The sequence below is a fragment of the Lithobates pipiens genome, unplaced genomic scaffold (assembly GCF_037356315.1).
Source record: "Lithobates pipiens isolate NorthernLeopardFrog02 unplaced genomic scaffold, aLitPip1_a1.2 Scaffold_77, whole genome shotgun sequence".
Classification (NCBI taxonomy): Eukaryota; Metazoa; Chordata; class Amphibia; order Anura; family Ranidae; genus Lithobates; species Lithobates pipiens.
Genome location: NW_027507900.1, coordinates 1,150,256 through 1,162,756, shown reverse-complemented (window position 1 = coordinate 1,162,756; position 12,501 = coordinate 1,150,256). Strand labels below are relative to the sequence as shown.

The 12,501-nt window shown below is 48.7% G+C and overlaps 1 protein-coding gene and 1 long non-coding RNA gene across 3 annotated transcripts in view; one reads left to right on the top strand and one right to left on the bottom strand.

The window, feature by feature from the left end:
* Window positions 1-5,905, top strand: part of LOC143959488 (uncharacterized) — an 89,536-nt gene extending 83,631 nt beyond the window's left edge. The window contains exons 6-7 of one of the 2 annotated variants that reach the window (XM_077468159.1): window positions 2,048-2,314; window positions 5,707-5,905. In XM_077468159.1, coding sequence (XP_077324285.1) covers window positions 2,048-2,313 — 266 coding nt within the window. In that variant the 3' untranslated portion in view covers window position 2,314; window positions 5,707-5,905. Of the gene's footprint in view, window positions 1-2,047; window positions 2,315-5,703 lie in introns of both variants that reach the window. The other variant, XM_077468160.1, reaches the window with a different exon arrangement.
* Window positions 1-12,501, bottom strand: part of LOC143959494 (uncharacterized) — a 236,931-nt gene that overhangs the window by 98,854 nt on the left and 125,576 nt on the right. The window lies entirely within an intron of this gene.

Genomic DNA, 12,501 nt, shown 5'->3' with positions numbered 1-12,501 from the left:
CATGCGGCATGCCAGGCAGAGCAATACAGTTGCCGTCACTTGCCTGTGTGTTGGCAGAACCTCCACAATTATTGCTGTATTCTTGGAAGACCCAAAGGAGTGTTGATTGGTGTTCTCAGCCTTCTGCCCTGTGAATTCAGCTAAACTTCCTTCACAAAGAGGAGCCAATGCCGCAAATAACAAGCATGTGCCAAATAAAAGCCTGCAATGAGAATTGGGGGGGGGGGGGGGGGCACTTTTGGTGCCTCCACTGTTCCTATTGTGTGCTGAGTCTTACCAGGCAAGGAAAGTTACTACCCATCATCTACAGGGCAAAATAGGAAGAGAGGAACCTGTGCAAGGGCACCAGATTCAGCAAAGCAGAGGGGAACCCAACCATCCTTTGAAAAAGTCCTCAATTACCAATGATTACAAAACCCCCTCTGCCGATGAAAATTTGATTGTCATCTGGCACAATAAAAACACCTTCCAGCTTAACCAGCTCCTGCCACCTCTCTGAGCCTATCCTGGCTTTCTGCCACTATAAAGATGTCACAAAATGTTTCAACAGCTGCATATCAGCTGTCAAATTTCTAATGTATGTAAGCAGCTTAATTATGTCACAATGTAAGTGGGAGAAGCAAGGCAGGTTTTCTCCTAAAATAAAGGTTAGAATTACCAATATTTGTTGTCATATATTTAATGCTGCAGGGTATATCCTGAATTGTACCTTCAGGTTTATAGGCTATGTCAGTGCTCCAGCACTCGAAAATATTAGTAATTCTAATGTTTATTTCAGGGGGAAAAAACCTGCCTTGTCTCTCCCTCTTATTTTGCAGCCTAATCAAGCAGCTTACATACTGTCCAACCTCTGTATATTTGTGGATATTGTCTTTGAAATAATACACTCTAATGTTTATCTCCATATAAAACTTACTTGTCTCTCTCTCTTATATTGCGGCCTAATCAAGCTGCTTACATACTGTCTTTGCAGAAAACACATAGCAGTTTAACTTACGTAAGGCACTATCAACATAATATAAAAATCAACTTATCCCCCAAAAAAATGAAAACCCTGAAATAATACCCTCTGAAACAAATCCCTGGTCTTTATTTAACCTCCCTAGCGGTAATCCCGAGTGTGGCTCAGGGTTAAATTTCTGTACCATTAGTGGGACCCCTGAGCCTCGGGATTGCATTGCAGGTTCCTGTTCCAGGCTACCTACCTTGTCACCAGGATCCTGCGATGTCCCCCCACTGTGTCCGCGGGCTGTGTCTTCTGCCCGATGCCTCTGTGTGCCGGGTTCCATTCCCGACGCACGGGGGTGGAGCCCGGTGGCAAATTCGAAAAGTACAAAATTCATAATACATACAGTATACTCTAATATTACAGATTACATTACTGTATGTACGCCGGAGAGCCTCGGAAACACATGGAAAGGCCCGAGGACAGCTTGGTTGACCTTGGAAAACCTCGGGAAAGTGAGTATTTCCGAGCATTTCCGAACTACTCCGCGCCCCCCCTCCACCTCAGGCCAAACACGGTACTGCACACTGCTGTGGCTTGAATCTTGCTTGTTTTGCGAGACAACACTTAGAAATATAGTGCTTGTATTGCGAAACGCTCGTTAACCGCGTTACTCGCAGTCCGTGGTTCCACTGTACATATGCAGTTTGTCAGCTTTCCGTATCTTTTCCCTGTAACATCTTCTACTACACTGCTCTGTGTCCTTCTACATAGCAAGGGGGGGGGGGGGGCTTGCACATACCCAAGACCCAATTTTTGGCCCTTCTAAAACAGCTGGCCAAAGTTCAAAGGCCCAAGTACATTATTATTATAGCTAATAAAGGGCAGGCGAACTGCATCATTAGTTCAATGGCACCGTGAACAGCTTGGGTCCACCTTACCTCCACATCCTTACTGAATCCAGACCCTTTCCCTGTTGTCTATTAACAAAGACCTTCTGGACTTCTACTAGTCTGAATCTTTCCCCATCTACAGGCAGAAATGTCTGATGTGAGAGATGAACGACAACATATTTATTTCATTTTCTGTGTTGGTATAAAGGTGGAGGGCACCCTCTGGATCTTCTCTGGGAGCAGCTCATCCAACGTATAACCAATGTATCTCCAGTGTTGGACTGTCTACTACAAAGAGGTCTTCTGACTACTGAACAGTACGATGTCGTGATGGTGAAAGAAATAAACCAGGACAAGATGAGGAGGCTGTGGATGTTCACCAGAGGATGGGGTGATGATGACAAGGACACCGTCTACAAAGCTCTGGAAGAGCATAACCCAGTGGTAATGCGCAACCTGGAGCCACCACAGTGAGGTAATATCATTCGATGAGCTTTTAGTGTACCAAATACTGTCAGATCCCAAATGATTCCTTATATCCTCCTCTCATTCATATTCACTTCCACGGTCCATGGGTCACATACAGTACAATAAATGCTGGCAACTGTTACACATAAACATGATGTATGAAATAAAGCACTGTGCGTCTAAATTATATGACCAACAGTTTGTGGTCATATAACGACTCCTACAGTCACATATACAGTATATGAGCTTGTTGGACAGCTTTGTGGTTATAACATCTTCCACTCTTATGGGCAGGCTTGCCTCTTTCACACACTGGGCCTCGCATTGGGCACCAAAAAATAAAAAAGACCTGGTTCACAAGCAGCTTTTCAAATCATCTTCAAGGTGATCAGTAGGAATGCGGTGAGGTGATCAGTAGGTATGCGGTGAGGTGAACAGTAGGGATGAGGTGAGGTGATCAGTAGGGATGCACTGAGGTGATCAGTAGGGATGCGGTGAGGTGATCAGTAGGGTTGAGGTCGGGTGATCGGTAGGGATGAGGTCGGGTGATCGGTAGGGATGAGGTCGGGTGATCGGTAGGGATGAGGTCGGATGATCGGTAGGGTTGAGGTCGGGTGATCAGTAGGGACGAGGTCGGGTGATCGGTAGGGATGAGGTCGGATGATCGGTAGGGTTGAGGTCGGGTGATCGGTAGGGATGAGGTCAGGTGATCGGTAGGAATGAGGTGAGGTGATCAGTAGGGTTGAGGTCGGGTGATCGGTAGGGATGAGGTCGGGTGATCGGTAGGGATGAGGTCGGATGATCGGTAGGGTTGAGGTCGGGTGATCAGTAGGGACGAGGTCGGGTGATCGGTAGGGATGAGGTCGGATGATCGGTAGGGTTGAGGTCGGGTGATCGGTAGGGATGAGGTCAGGTGATCGGTAGTAGGGATGAGGTCGGGTGATCGGTAGTAGGGATGAGGTCGGGTGATCGGTAGTAGGGTTGAGGTCGGGTGATCGGTAGGGATGAGGTCGGGTGATCGGTAGGGTTGAGGTCGGGTGATCGGTAGGGTTGAGGTCGGATGATCGGTAGGGTTGAGGTCGGGTGATCGGTAGGGTTGAGGTCGGGTGATCGGTAGGGATGAGGTCGGGTGATCGGTAGGGTTGAGGTCGGGTGATTGGTAGGGTTGAGGTCGGATGATCGGTAGGGTTGAGGTCGGGTGATCGGTAGGGTTGAGGTCGGGTGATCGGTAGGGTTGAGGTCGGGTGATTGGTAGGGTTGAGGTCGGATGATCGGTAGGGTTGAGGTCGGGTGATTGGTAGGGTTGAGGTCGGGTGATTGGTAGGGTTGAGGTCGGATGATCGGTAGGGTTGAGGTCGGGTGATCGGTAGGGATGAGGCAGTGTGATCGGTAGGGATGAGGTCGGGTGATCGGTAGGGTTGAGGTCGGGTGATCGGTAGGGTTGAGCTCGGATGATCGGTAGGGTTGAGGTCGGGTGATCGGTAGTAGGGATGAGGTTGGATGATCAGTAGGGTTGAGGTCGGGTGATCGGTAGGGTTGAGGTCGGGTGATCGGTAGGGATGAGGTCGGGTGATCGGTAGGAATGAGGTCGGGTTATCGGTAGTAGGGATGAGGTCGGGTGATCGGTAGGGTTGAGCTCGGATGATCGGTAGGGTTGAGGTCGGGTGATCGGTAGTAGGGATGAGGTTGGATGATCAGTAGGGTTGAGGTCGGGTGATCGGTAGGGTTGAGGTCGGGTGATCGGTAGGGATGAGGTCGGGTGATCGGTAGTAGGGATGAGGTTGGATGATCAGTAGGGATGAGGTTGGGTGATCGGTAGGGATGAGGTCGGGTGATCGGTAGGGTTGAGGTCGGGTGATCGGTAGGGTTGAGGTCGGGTGATCGGTAGGGATGAGGTGAGGTGATCAGTAGAGATGAGGTGAGGTGATCAGTAGGGATGAGGTCAGGGCTCTGTACAGGACACCGGAGTTCCTCCACACCAAACTGGTTACACCATATCTTTATGGAGCTGACTCTTCTAGGAAAGATTCCCACAACATTTTGGAGTGCATATGTGGGGATTTGTGTCCAATCAGTCAAAGGAACATTTGTGAGGTCAGGTACTGATGATGGATGAGAAGATGTGACTGACATGTCGAACCTTAGGTTGGGTACCAATTCATTCCAAAAAGTGTTCAGTAGTAGATTTGAGGTCAGGGCTCTATGGGAGGGTGTCTGTTGGAATTTGTGCTCATTTGTGAGGTCAGGTAATGATGTTGCATGAGAAGACCTGGCTCTCATGTTGGGCCTCAGGGTTGGGCAGAAAAAAAAAGACCTGGCATGCAGTCAATCCATCCATCTGAATGGTGATCAGTAGGGATGAGGCCAGGGCTCTGTAGCTCTGTACAAGTCACTCAAGTTCCTCCACACCAAACTGGTAACACCATGTCTTTATGGAGCTGGCTTTGTACACGGCGGGGGGGGGGGGGGGGGGCAGTCATGTCTTTATGGAGCTGGCTTTGTACAGGGGGGGGGGGGCACAGTCAGGTCTTTATGTAGCTGGCTTTGTATACGGGGGGTTTGGGGGGGCACAGTCAGGTCTTTATGGAGCTGGCTTTGTACAGGGGGGGGGGCACAGTCATGGTGGAACAGAAAAGGGTCTTCACCAAACTGTTACCACAAGGTTGGAAGAGCACAATTGTCTCCAATGTCTTTGTATGATGGAGGATTACCGGGACCCCTCACTGGAGACAACTGACCTGAACTCAAATGCTGGAGGGGGGGGGGGGGGTGGGGTTCACAGACATTAGACCATATAATGTATTAGTCTGGAGTGGGAGGACCCTTTTACTATTAATAATAGAGTTATTTAATCAATCCTGCAATGACGGGACTAATGTTGGATTTGAAGACCTGGCTCACCATCAGTGTTCCAATCCATCCTGAAGGTGATCAGTAGGGATGAGGTCAGGGCTCTGTACAGGACATTTGAGTTCCTCCACATCAAACTGGTCACACCATATCTTTATGGAGCTGGCTTTGTACGTGATGGGGGTACAGTCATGATGGAACAGAAAAGGGTCTTCACCAAACTGTTACCACAAGGTTGGAAGAGAACAATTGTCTCCAATATCTTTGTATGATGGAGCATTACCAGGACCTTCACTGGAGACCCCTGAACCCCATCATTTGGGGGTTTCATGCTTTGACCAGTGTAAACAAAAATATTAAATTCTAACATTCATCTATGGAAAACTTAAATAGAAACCATAATAACTTTGTAAAAGTGTTTGTTTAAAGCTTATGTTCTGAAATATTTATTTTTTCCTGCCCAGTCTCTGCCCTCTAGAATAGTAAATGTGGAGCATGCGCCCCACAATAATGACCTAAATGCCCCCTTTCTTCTTTTCTTCCCAGCAGGACATTCTGCACCAGATCCAACCATCGTACAACTACCAGACCTCTTCTGTATCGCTGAGCCACTCCCAGCTCCAGGGCGGTCATTGTATATGGCCCCGCCCCCCATCCAACCGCTGTCCCGGAAAACCTCACCTACTTTTATATGTTATCAGTAAAACGTTTTTTTAAGTGTTTCATTAAAAAAAAATGAAGAAAGAAACCTTGAAGTGCTTTGTACCAATTTTAACAGTCATTTAAACAGGACAAATGATAGAATAAAATGTATTTTTTTTTTTTTACAGTTACAATATTTTAAAACTATCACTGATCAAAGTAGAAAACAAAACATTTTATTTTGTTGCATTTTATCTATGGATTTCATAAAAAATTAAATCATATATGTAAGACAATATCACCAAAAAAAGCTTTGTGTCAGGAACCATGAAACAGACAGAGACAGAAGTACAATCAAATCACGCTTGTTTATTAATAAAAATAAAAAGGTAAATAGGAAAAAGCGTAGACAAGCATAGCCAGAGTCCAGTAACCAGATCGGGTAATCAGCCAGGCCAAAAGTCAGGGATCCAAGGAGAGCAACCGCAAGCAGGATAAGAAGCCAGGAGGGATGTCAGCAAGCCAGTCTTGAAACAAACAGCAGGAGATGGTTCCTAGTGATGTGACCAACGCGAAGGCAAAGGAAAGAGTGAGCTGGAAGGCTTTAAATAGGCAGGTCAGACGAGCATCATCGGGAACAGCTGTTAAGTGTGGAAAGAGAAGAGAGCTGGCAATTAGCCGACAGCTAAGCGGCCAGCCCAGAGAAGGAAGGGCTAAGCCAGCCCTGACAGTAGCCCCCCAATGACCCCTCTCCCTCGGAGAACCACCGGGCTTGAGGGGAAACCGTCTATGGAACTCACGGAGGAGGACAGGGGCATGTACTTCTGAGGATGAAACCCAGGAGCATTCCTCCGGACCGTACCCCTTCCAATGCACCAGGTACTGTATGCGCCCACGGAACCTACGGGAGTCAACAATGGATTGTACCTCATACTCCTCATGGTTCTCATCCTGTACAGGGTGAGGACGTGGCACCGAGGTGATAAATCGGTTACAGACAAATGGTTTCAATAAGGAGACATGAAACACATTTGAGATGCGCATACTAGGAGGAAGGTCCAACGCGTAAGGCACTGGGTTAATCCTGTGAAGGATACGGAAAGGCCCAATAAACCGAGCTGCAAACTTCAGTGAGGGAACACGAAGCCGGAGGTTGGGAGATGACAGCCAGACCCTGTCCCCAACCTGGTAGGAAGGCGCAGGCAGGCGTCTGCGGTCAGCATGGAGTCTGTACCTATCATTAGCATGACGCAAAGCCTCCTGGACTTGTACCCAAGTGGATCGAAGACCACGGAGAAGCTCCTCTAACGCAGGAATACTCTGCGGAACAAACGAGTCAGGCAACATGGAAGGTTGGAAACCATAATTCACCATAAATGGAGACAATCGGGAGGCAGAATTCAAGGCACTGTTGTGAGCAAACTCCGCCCAAGGTAAGAGGCCTGACCAGTTGTTATGATGGTCAGAAATATAGCAACGTAGGAATTGCTCCAAGGACTGATTGGCTCGTTCTGCGGCCCCATTAGACTGCGGGTGATACGCAGAAGAGAACGCAAGCTGGATTCCCAACTGTGCACAAAAGGCTCGCCAGAACCGGGAGACAAACTGACTGCCCCTATCCGAGACAATCACCTTGGGTAGCCCATGTAAGAGAAAGATCTCCCGAGAAAAAATGGAAGCCAGTTCCTTAGAAGAGGGCAACTTCTTAAGTGGAATACAATGACACATCTTTGAGAACCGGTCAACCGCCATAAGGATAACAGTGTTGCCTTGGGAGTTGGGTAACTCCACAATGAAAGCCATAGACAGGTGAGTCCAGGGCCTCTCTTCATTGGGTATGGGTTACAGGAGGCCCACTGGAAGGTGTCGCGGAGTCTTACTCTGAGCACACACGGGACAGGCAGCTACGAAGGCAGTAACATCAGCCCGTAGACTAGGCCACCAGAATTGTTGGGAAATGGCCCAAATGAGTTGATTCTTCCCAGGGTGGCCAGCTGCCTTGGGAGAATGGTAAGTCTGGAGCACTGCAGTACGGAGACTCTCTGGGACAAAGCAGCGGTCACAAGGTTTATCAGGAGGAGCATGGACCTGAGCATCAAGAATTTTATCACCCAAAGCAGAAGTAAGACTGGTGCGAACCGTAGCTAAGATACAATCAGGAGGAATCACAGGAACCGGAACCGATGCCGACTTGGATGTGGATGAAAATTGTTGTGACAAGGCATCAGCCCTTACATTCTTAGTACCGGGTAAGAATGAGACAATGTAATTAAAGCTCGACAAGAAAAGAGCCCATCGCACCTTCTGGGAGAGTCGCTTAGCCTCAGACAAGAATGTGAGATTCTTATGGTCAGTAAGAATAAGAACGGGCACAGTGGTACCTTCAAGGAGATGTCTCCATTCTTTCAGGGCTAAAATGATCGCCAACAGCTCTCTGTCACCAATCTCATAATTGCACTCAGCAGGTGACAATTTCTTGGAAAAGTAGCCACACGGATGCATAGCGCTCTCAGAGTTAGGACGTTGAGACAGAAGGGCGCCAACTTCAGTCTCAGAAGCATCAACTTCTAGGATAAAAGGCAACGTAGGATCAGGATGTGCCAACACAGGAGCAGAAACAAAGGCAGCCTTGAGAGTCTCACAGGCCTTAAAGAGGAAGTAAACCCTGATGAGTTTACTTCCTCTTTTTTTCCCTGCAAAGGTAAAGCATAATGGACTACTATGCATCGCATAGTAGCCCATTATGTGTCACTTACCTGACACAGGAGCCAGCGAAGTCGCCGCTGTCCCCTGTAGTCCGCCACATCCATCTTGCTTGTGGCGTCTCGCAGCTCCGCCGAATGACAGCGGCGAAGCCGCGATGACGTCACTTCCGTGCATGCACACGGGAGTGGCGTCTCGCAGCTCCGCCGCTGTCATTCGGCGAAGCCGCGATGACGTCACTCCCGCGCATGCGCACGGGAGACGACAAATGCGGCAGCTCCATTCTTGGAACTGCCGCGTTTAGTGCGCCTGCGCGCCGCTGTCTACGGCGCATGCGCCGTAGACAGCGGTGCCCGTTTTCGGGCAAATATCTCCTAAACCATATAGGTTTAGGAGATATTGCTTGGACCTACAGGTAAGCCTTAATCTAGGCTTACCTGTAGGTCAAAGTTGTTTGTAAGGGTTTACTTCCTCTTTAATGGACTCCAGAGACCAACTCTGTGGGTTACCGTCCTTTCTTGTCATATCAGTCAGGGGCTTGACCAGAGATGAGAATTTACGGATAAACTTCCGATAGTAGTTGGCAAAGCCAAGAAAATGCTGCAGAGGATGTAAACCCACGGGTCAGCCACTGTAGGACTGCCAGAAGTTTCTCTGGGTCCATCGAAAAACCAGCAGTGGAAATGAATGCCCAGGAATGTAACCTGTTCACGATGGAACTCGCACTTCTCCAGTTTACAATAGAGATTGTTCTCTCTTAGTTTCTGAAGTACACGACAGACATCTGTGTGGTGGCTCTCCAGGGACTTGGAAAATATGAGGATATCAGCGAGATAAACCACCACACATAACTGCAACAAATCTCGGAGGACATCGTTAATAAATTCCTGGAAAACTGCCGGGGTGTTACAAAGGCCAAAAGACATTACCAGGCATTCATAATGGGCTGTTCTGGTATTAAAAAAAGTTTTCCACTCATCGCCCTCCTTAATGCACATGAGATTGTATGCCCCTCTCAGGTCAAGCTTTGTGAAAACCGTTGCTCCCTTGAGGCGGTCAAATAATTTTGTAATCAATGGAATTGGATAGGCATTCTTAATCGTGACACGATTGAGACCCCTATAATATATACAAGGTCTCAGTTCACCGCTCTTCTTTTTCACAAAGAAGAAACCAGCACCAGCAGGAGACGAGGATTTGCGGATGAAACCTCGAGAAAGTGCGTCAGCAACATACTCCTCCATGGCCTTATCCTCCAAGACCGACAAAGGGTAAACCCGGCCACGAGGAGGTATGGCACCAGGTTGAAGGTCAATTGTGCAATCATAAGGCCGATGTGGAGGCAAACTATCGGCTTGACCTTTATCAAAGACATTGCTAAAATCACGGTACTCCTCCGGCAGGGAGGGGAGTGAAGAGGTGCACAGGACCTTGGATACCTTCAGGAAGCATGTATCACTGCATTGTGGTGACCAGGAGAGAACCTCAGCACGGAGCCAATCAAAAGAGGGGTTGTGCCTCTGTAACCAAGGATAACCAATAACCAGCGGAAATCTGGGTGAGGAAATAACTTGGAATTGGATTATCTCATGGTGAAGAGCCCCTACGGCCATGGACAACGGAACCGTCTCATGAGTCACATGGGCAGGCTGTAAAGGTCTCCCATCAAGAGCCTCAATGACAAGTGGAGTGTCACACAGCTGCAGCGGAATCAATTGCTGCGAAACAAATGCAGCATCAATGAACAGGCCTGCAGCCCCAGAGTCGATTAGAGCCTGTATCTCGATGGACGACTCAGACCAAGAAAGGGTGACCAAAACCAGGGGCTTATCCTTCTGGATAACTGGGGACGAAACAACGCCACCTAAGGGCTGTCCATGACAGGACCTCAAGGTTCGGGCGTTCCCTGGACGGGTAGGACAAGACTTCAAAAAGTGACCTGCCTGGCCACAATAAAGGCACTGTCAGGGCTGGCTTAGCCCTTCCTCCTGTGGGCTGGCCGCTCAGCTGTCGGCTAATTGCCAGCTCTCTTCTCTCTCCACAGTTACCAGCTGTTTCCGATGATGCTCGTCTGGCCTGTCTATTTAAAGTCTTCCAGCTCATTTCTCCATTGCCTTCATGTTTGGTCACATCACTAGGAACCATCTCCTGCTGTTGTTTCAAGACTGGCTTGCTACATCCCTCCTGGCTTCCATCCTGCTTGCAGTTGCTCTCCTTGGATCCCTGACGTCTGGACTGGCTGATTACCCGATCTGGTTTATGAACTTTGGACTGGCTGACTACCCGATCTGGCTACTGGACTCTGGCTTGCTTGACTACGCTTTTTCCTGTTTACCTTTTTATTTTTATTAATAAACAAGTGTGATTTTATTGTACTTCTGTCTCTGTCTGTTTCATGGTTCCTGACAGGCACAATCTCTCCCTCCTCCTAAAGGCTCTCTCATCCGCAGAGAGACGCGTGAAGCCCAGGTGCATGGGTTCATCTTCACTGACCAACTCGGTACCAGGAGGCATGGGAGGTGAGGGAGGCACGGGAGGTGAGGGAGGCATGGGAGGTGAGTGAGGGAGGCACGGGAGGTGAGGGAGGCACGGGAGGTGGGGGAGGAATGGGAGGTGAGGGAGGCATGGGTGGGACTACAAAGCTCGGAGGCAAACGTACAGGAGGCTTCCGCAAGCGCTCCTTAAGAGAAAGTCTTTCTCTGAGCCTGGAGTCAATGAGGATGGCAAACGAGATCAAGCTCTCCAGCTCAGTGGGTATATCTCGGGCTGCTATCTCATCCTTGATGGAATCCGAGAGACCATGAGAAAAAGCAGCCAGGAGGGCCTCATTGTTCCAAGCAACCTCTGCTGCCAGAGTATGGAATTCAATGGCGTAGTCGGCAACAGTTCTCGTACTCTGTTTGATGGACATGAGGCACTTGGCAGCAGAAGCGGAGCGTGCGGGAACGTCAAATGCCCTTTTAAAGGAGGCCACAAACTGAGGGTAACTCAAGACAACAGGTTTTTGCATCTCCCATAGAGGGTTAGCCCAGGCCAAGGCTCTCTCAGAAAGCAAAGATATCATGAAACCTACTTTGCTTCTGTCCATGGGAAATGCCTGGGGCAGCACCTCGAAGTATATCTCAACCCGATTGAGAAACGCTCTGCATTGAACTGGATCACCCCCAAATCGCTGGGGAAGCGGAGCAGAACCAGACATACCTCTTATAGAGGTAATACTTGAGGCGGGTGCTGCACAGAGACTGGCGCAGCAGCAGGGATGGCCTGCGACTCAGGTTGTACCGGAGCAACCACCGTGGGGGATTCCAGGTGAGCCGTGCAATTCAGGAGCATTTGTAATGCCAAGGCAAACTGATCCATGCGGTGATCCAGTTCATCCAATCTGGAAAAAATATTACCAACAAGTGGATTGACTGTATCTTCTGAATTCATGGCCTTCGCCTACTGTCAGAGACCATGAAATCAGACTGAGACAGAAGTACAATTAAATCACACTTGTTTATTAATAAAAATAAAAAGGTAAATAGAAAAAGCGTAGTCAAGCATAAACCAGAGTCCAGTAGCCAGATCGGGTAGTCAGCCAGTCCAAAGTTCATAAACCAGATCGGGTAATCAGCCAGTCCAGAAGTCAGGGATCCAAGGAGAGCAACTGCAAGCAGGATAGAAGCCAGGAGGGATGTCAGCAAGCCAGTCTTTGAAACAAACAGCAGGAGATGGTTCCTTGTGATGTGACCAACACGAAGGCAAAGGAAAGAGTGAGCTGGAAGGCTTTAAATAGGCAGGTCAGACGAGCATCATCGGGAACAGCTGGTAACTGTGGAGAGAGAAGAGAGCTGGCAATTAGCCGACAGATGAGCGGCCAGCCCAGAGGAGGAAGGGCTAAGCCAGCCCTGACACTTTGTTTGTCCTAATAAAAATACTGAAATATACATTGTATCCTAGGGAAAGTTATTGCAGAATAAAGCAGCCTATCACAGAAATATACAGATTGTTCCATAG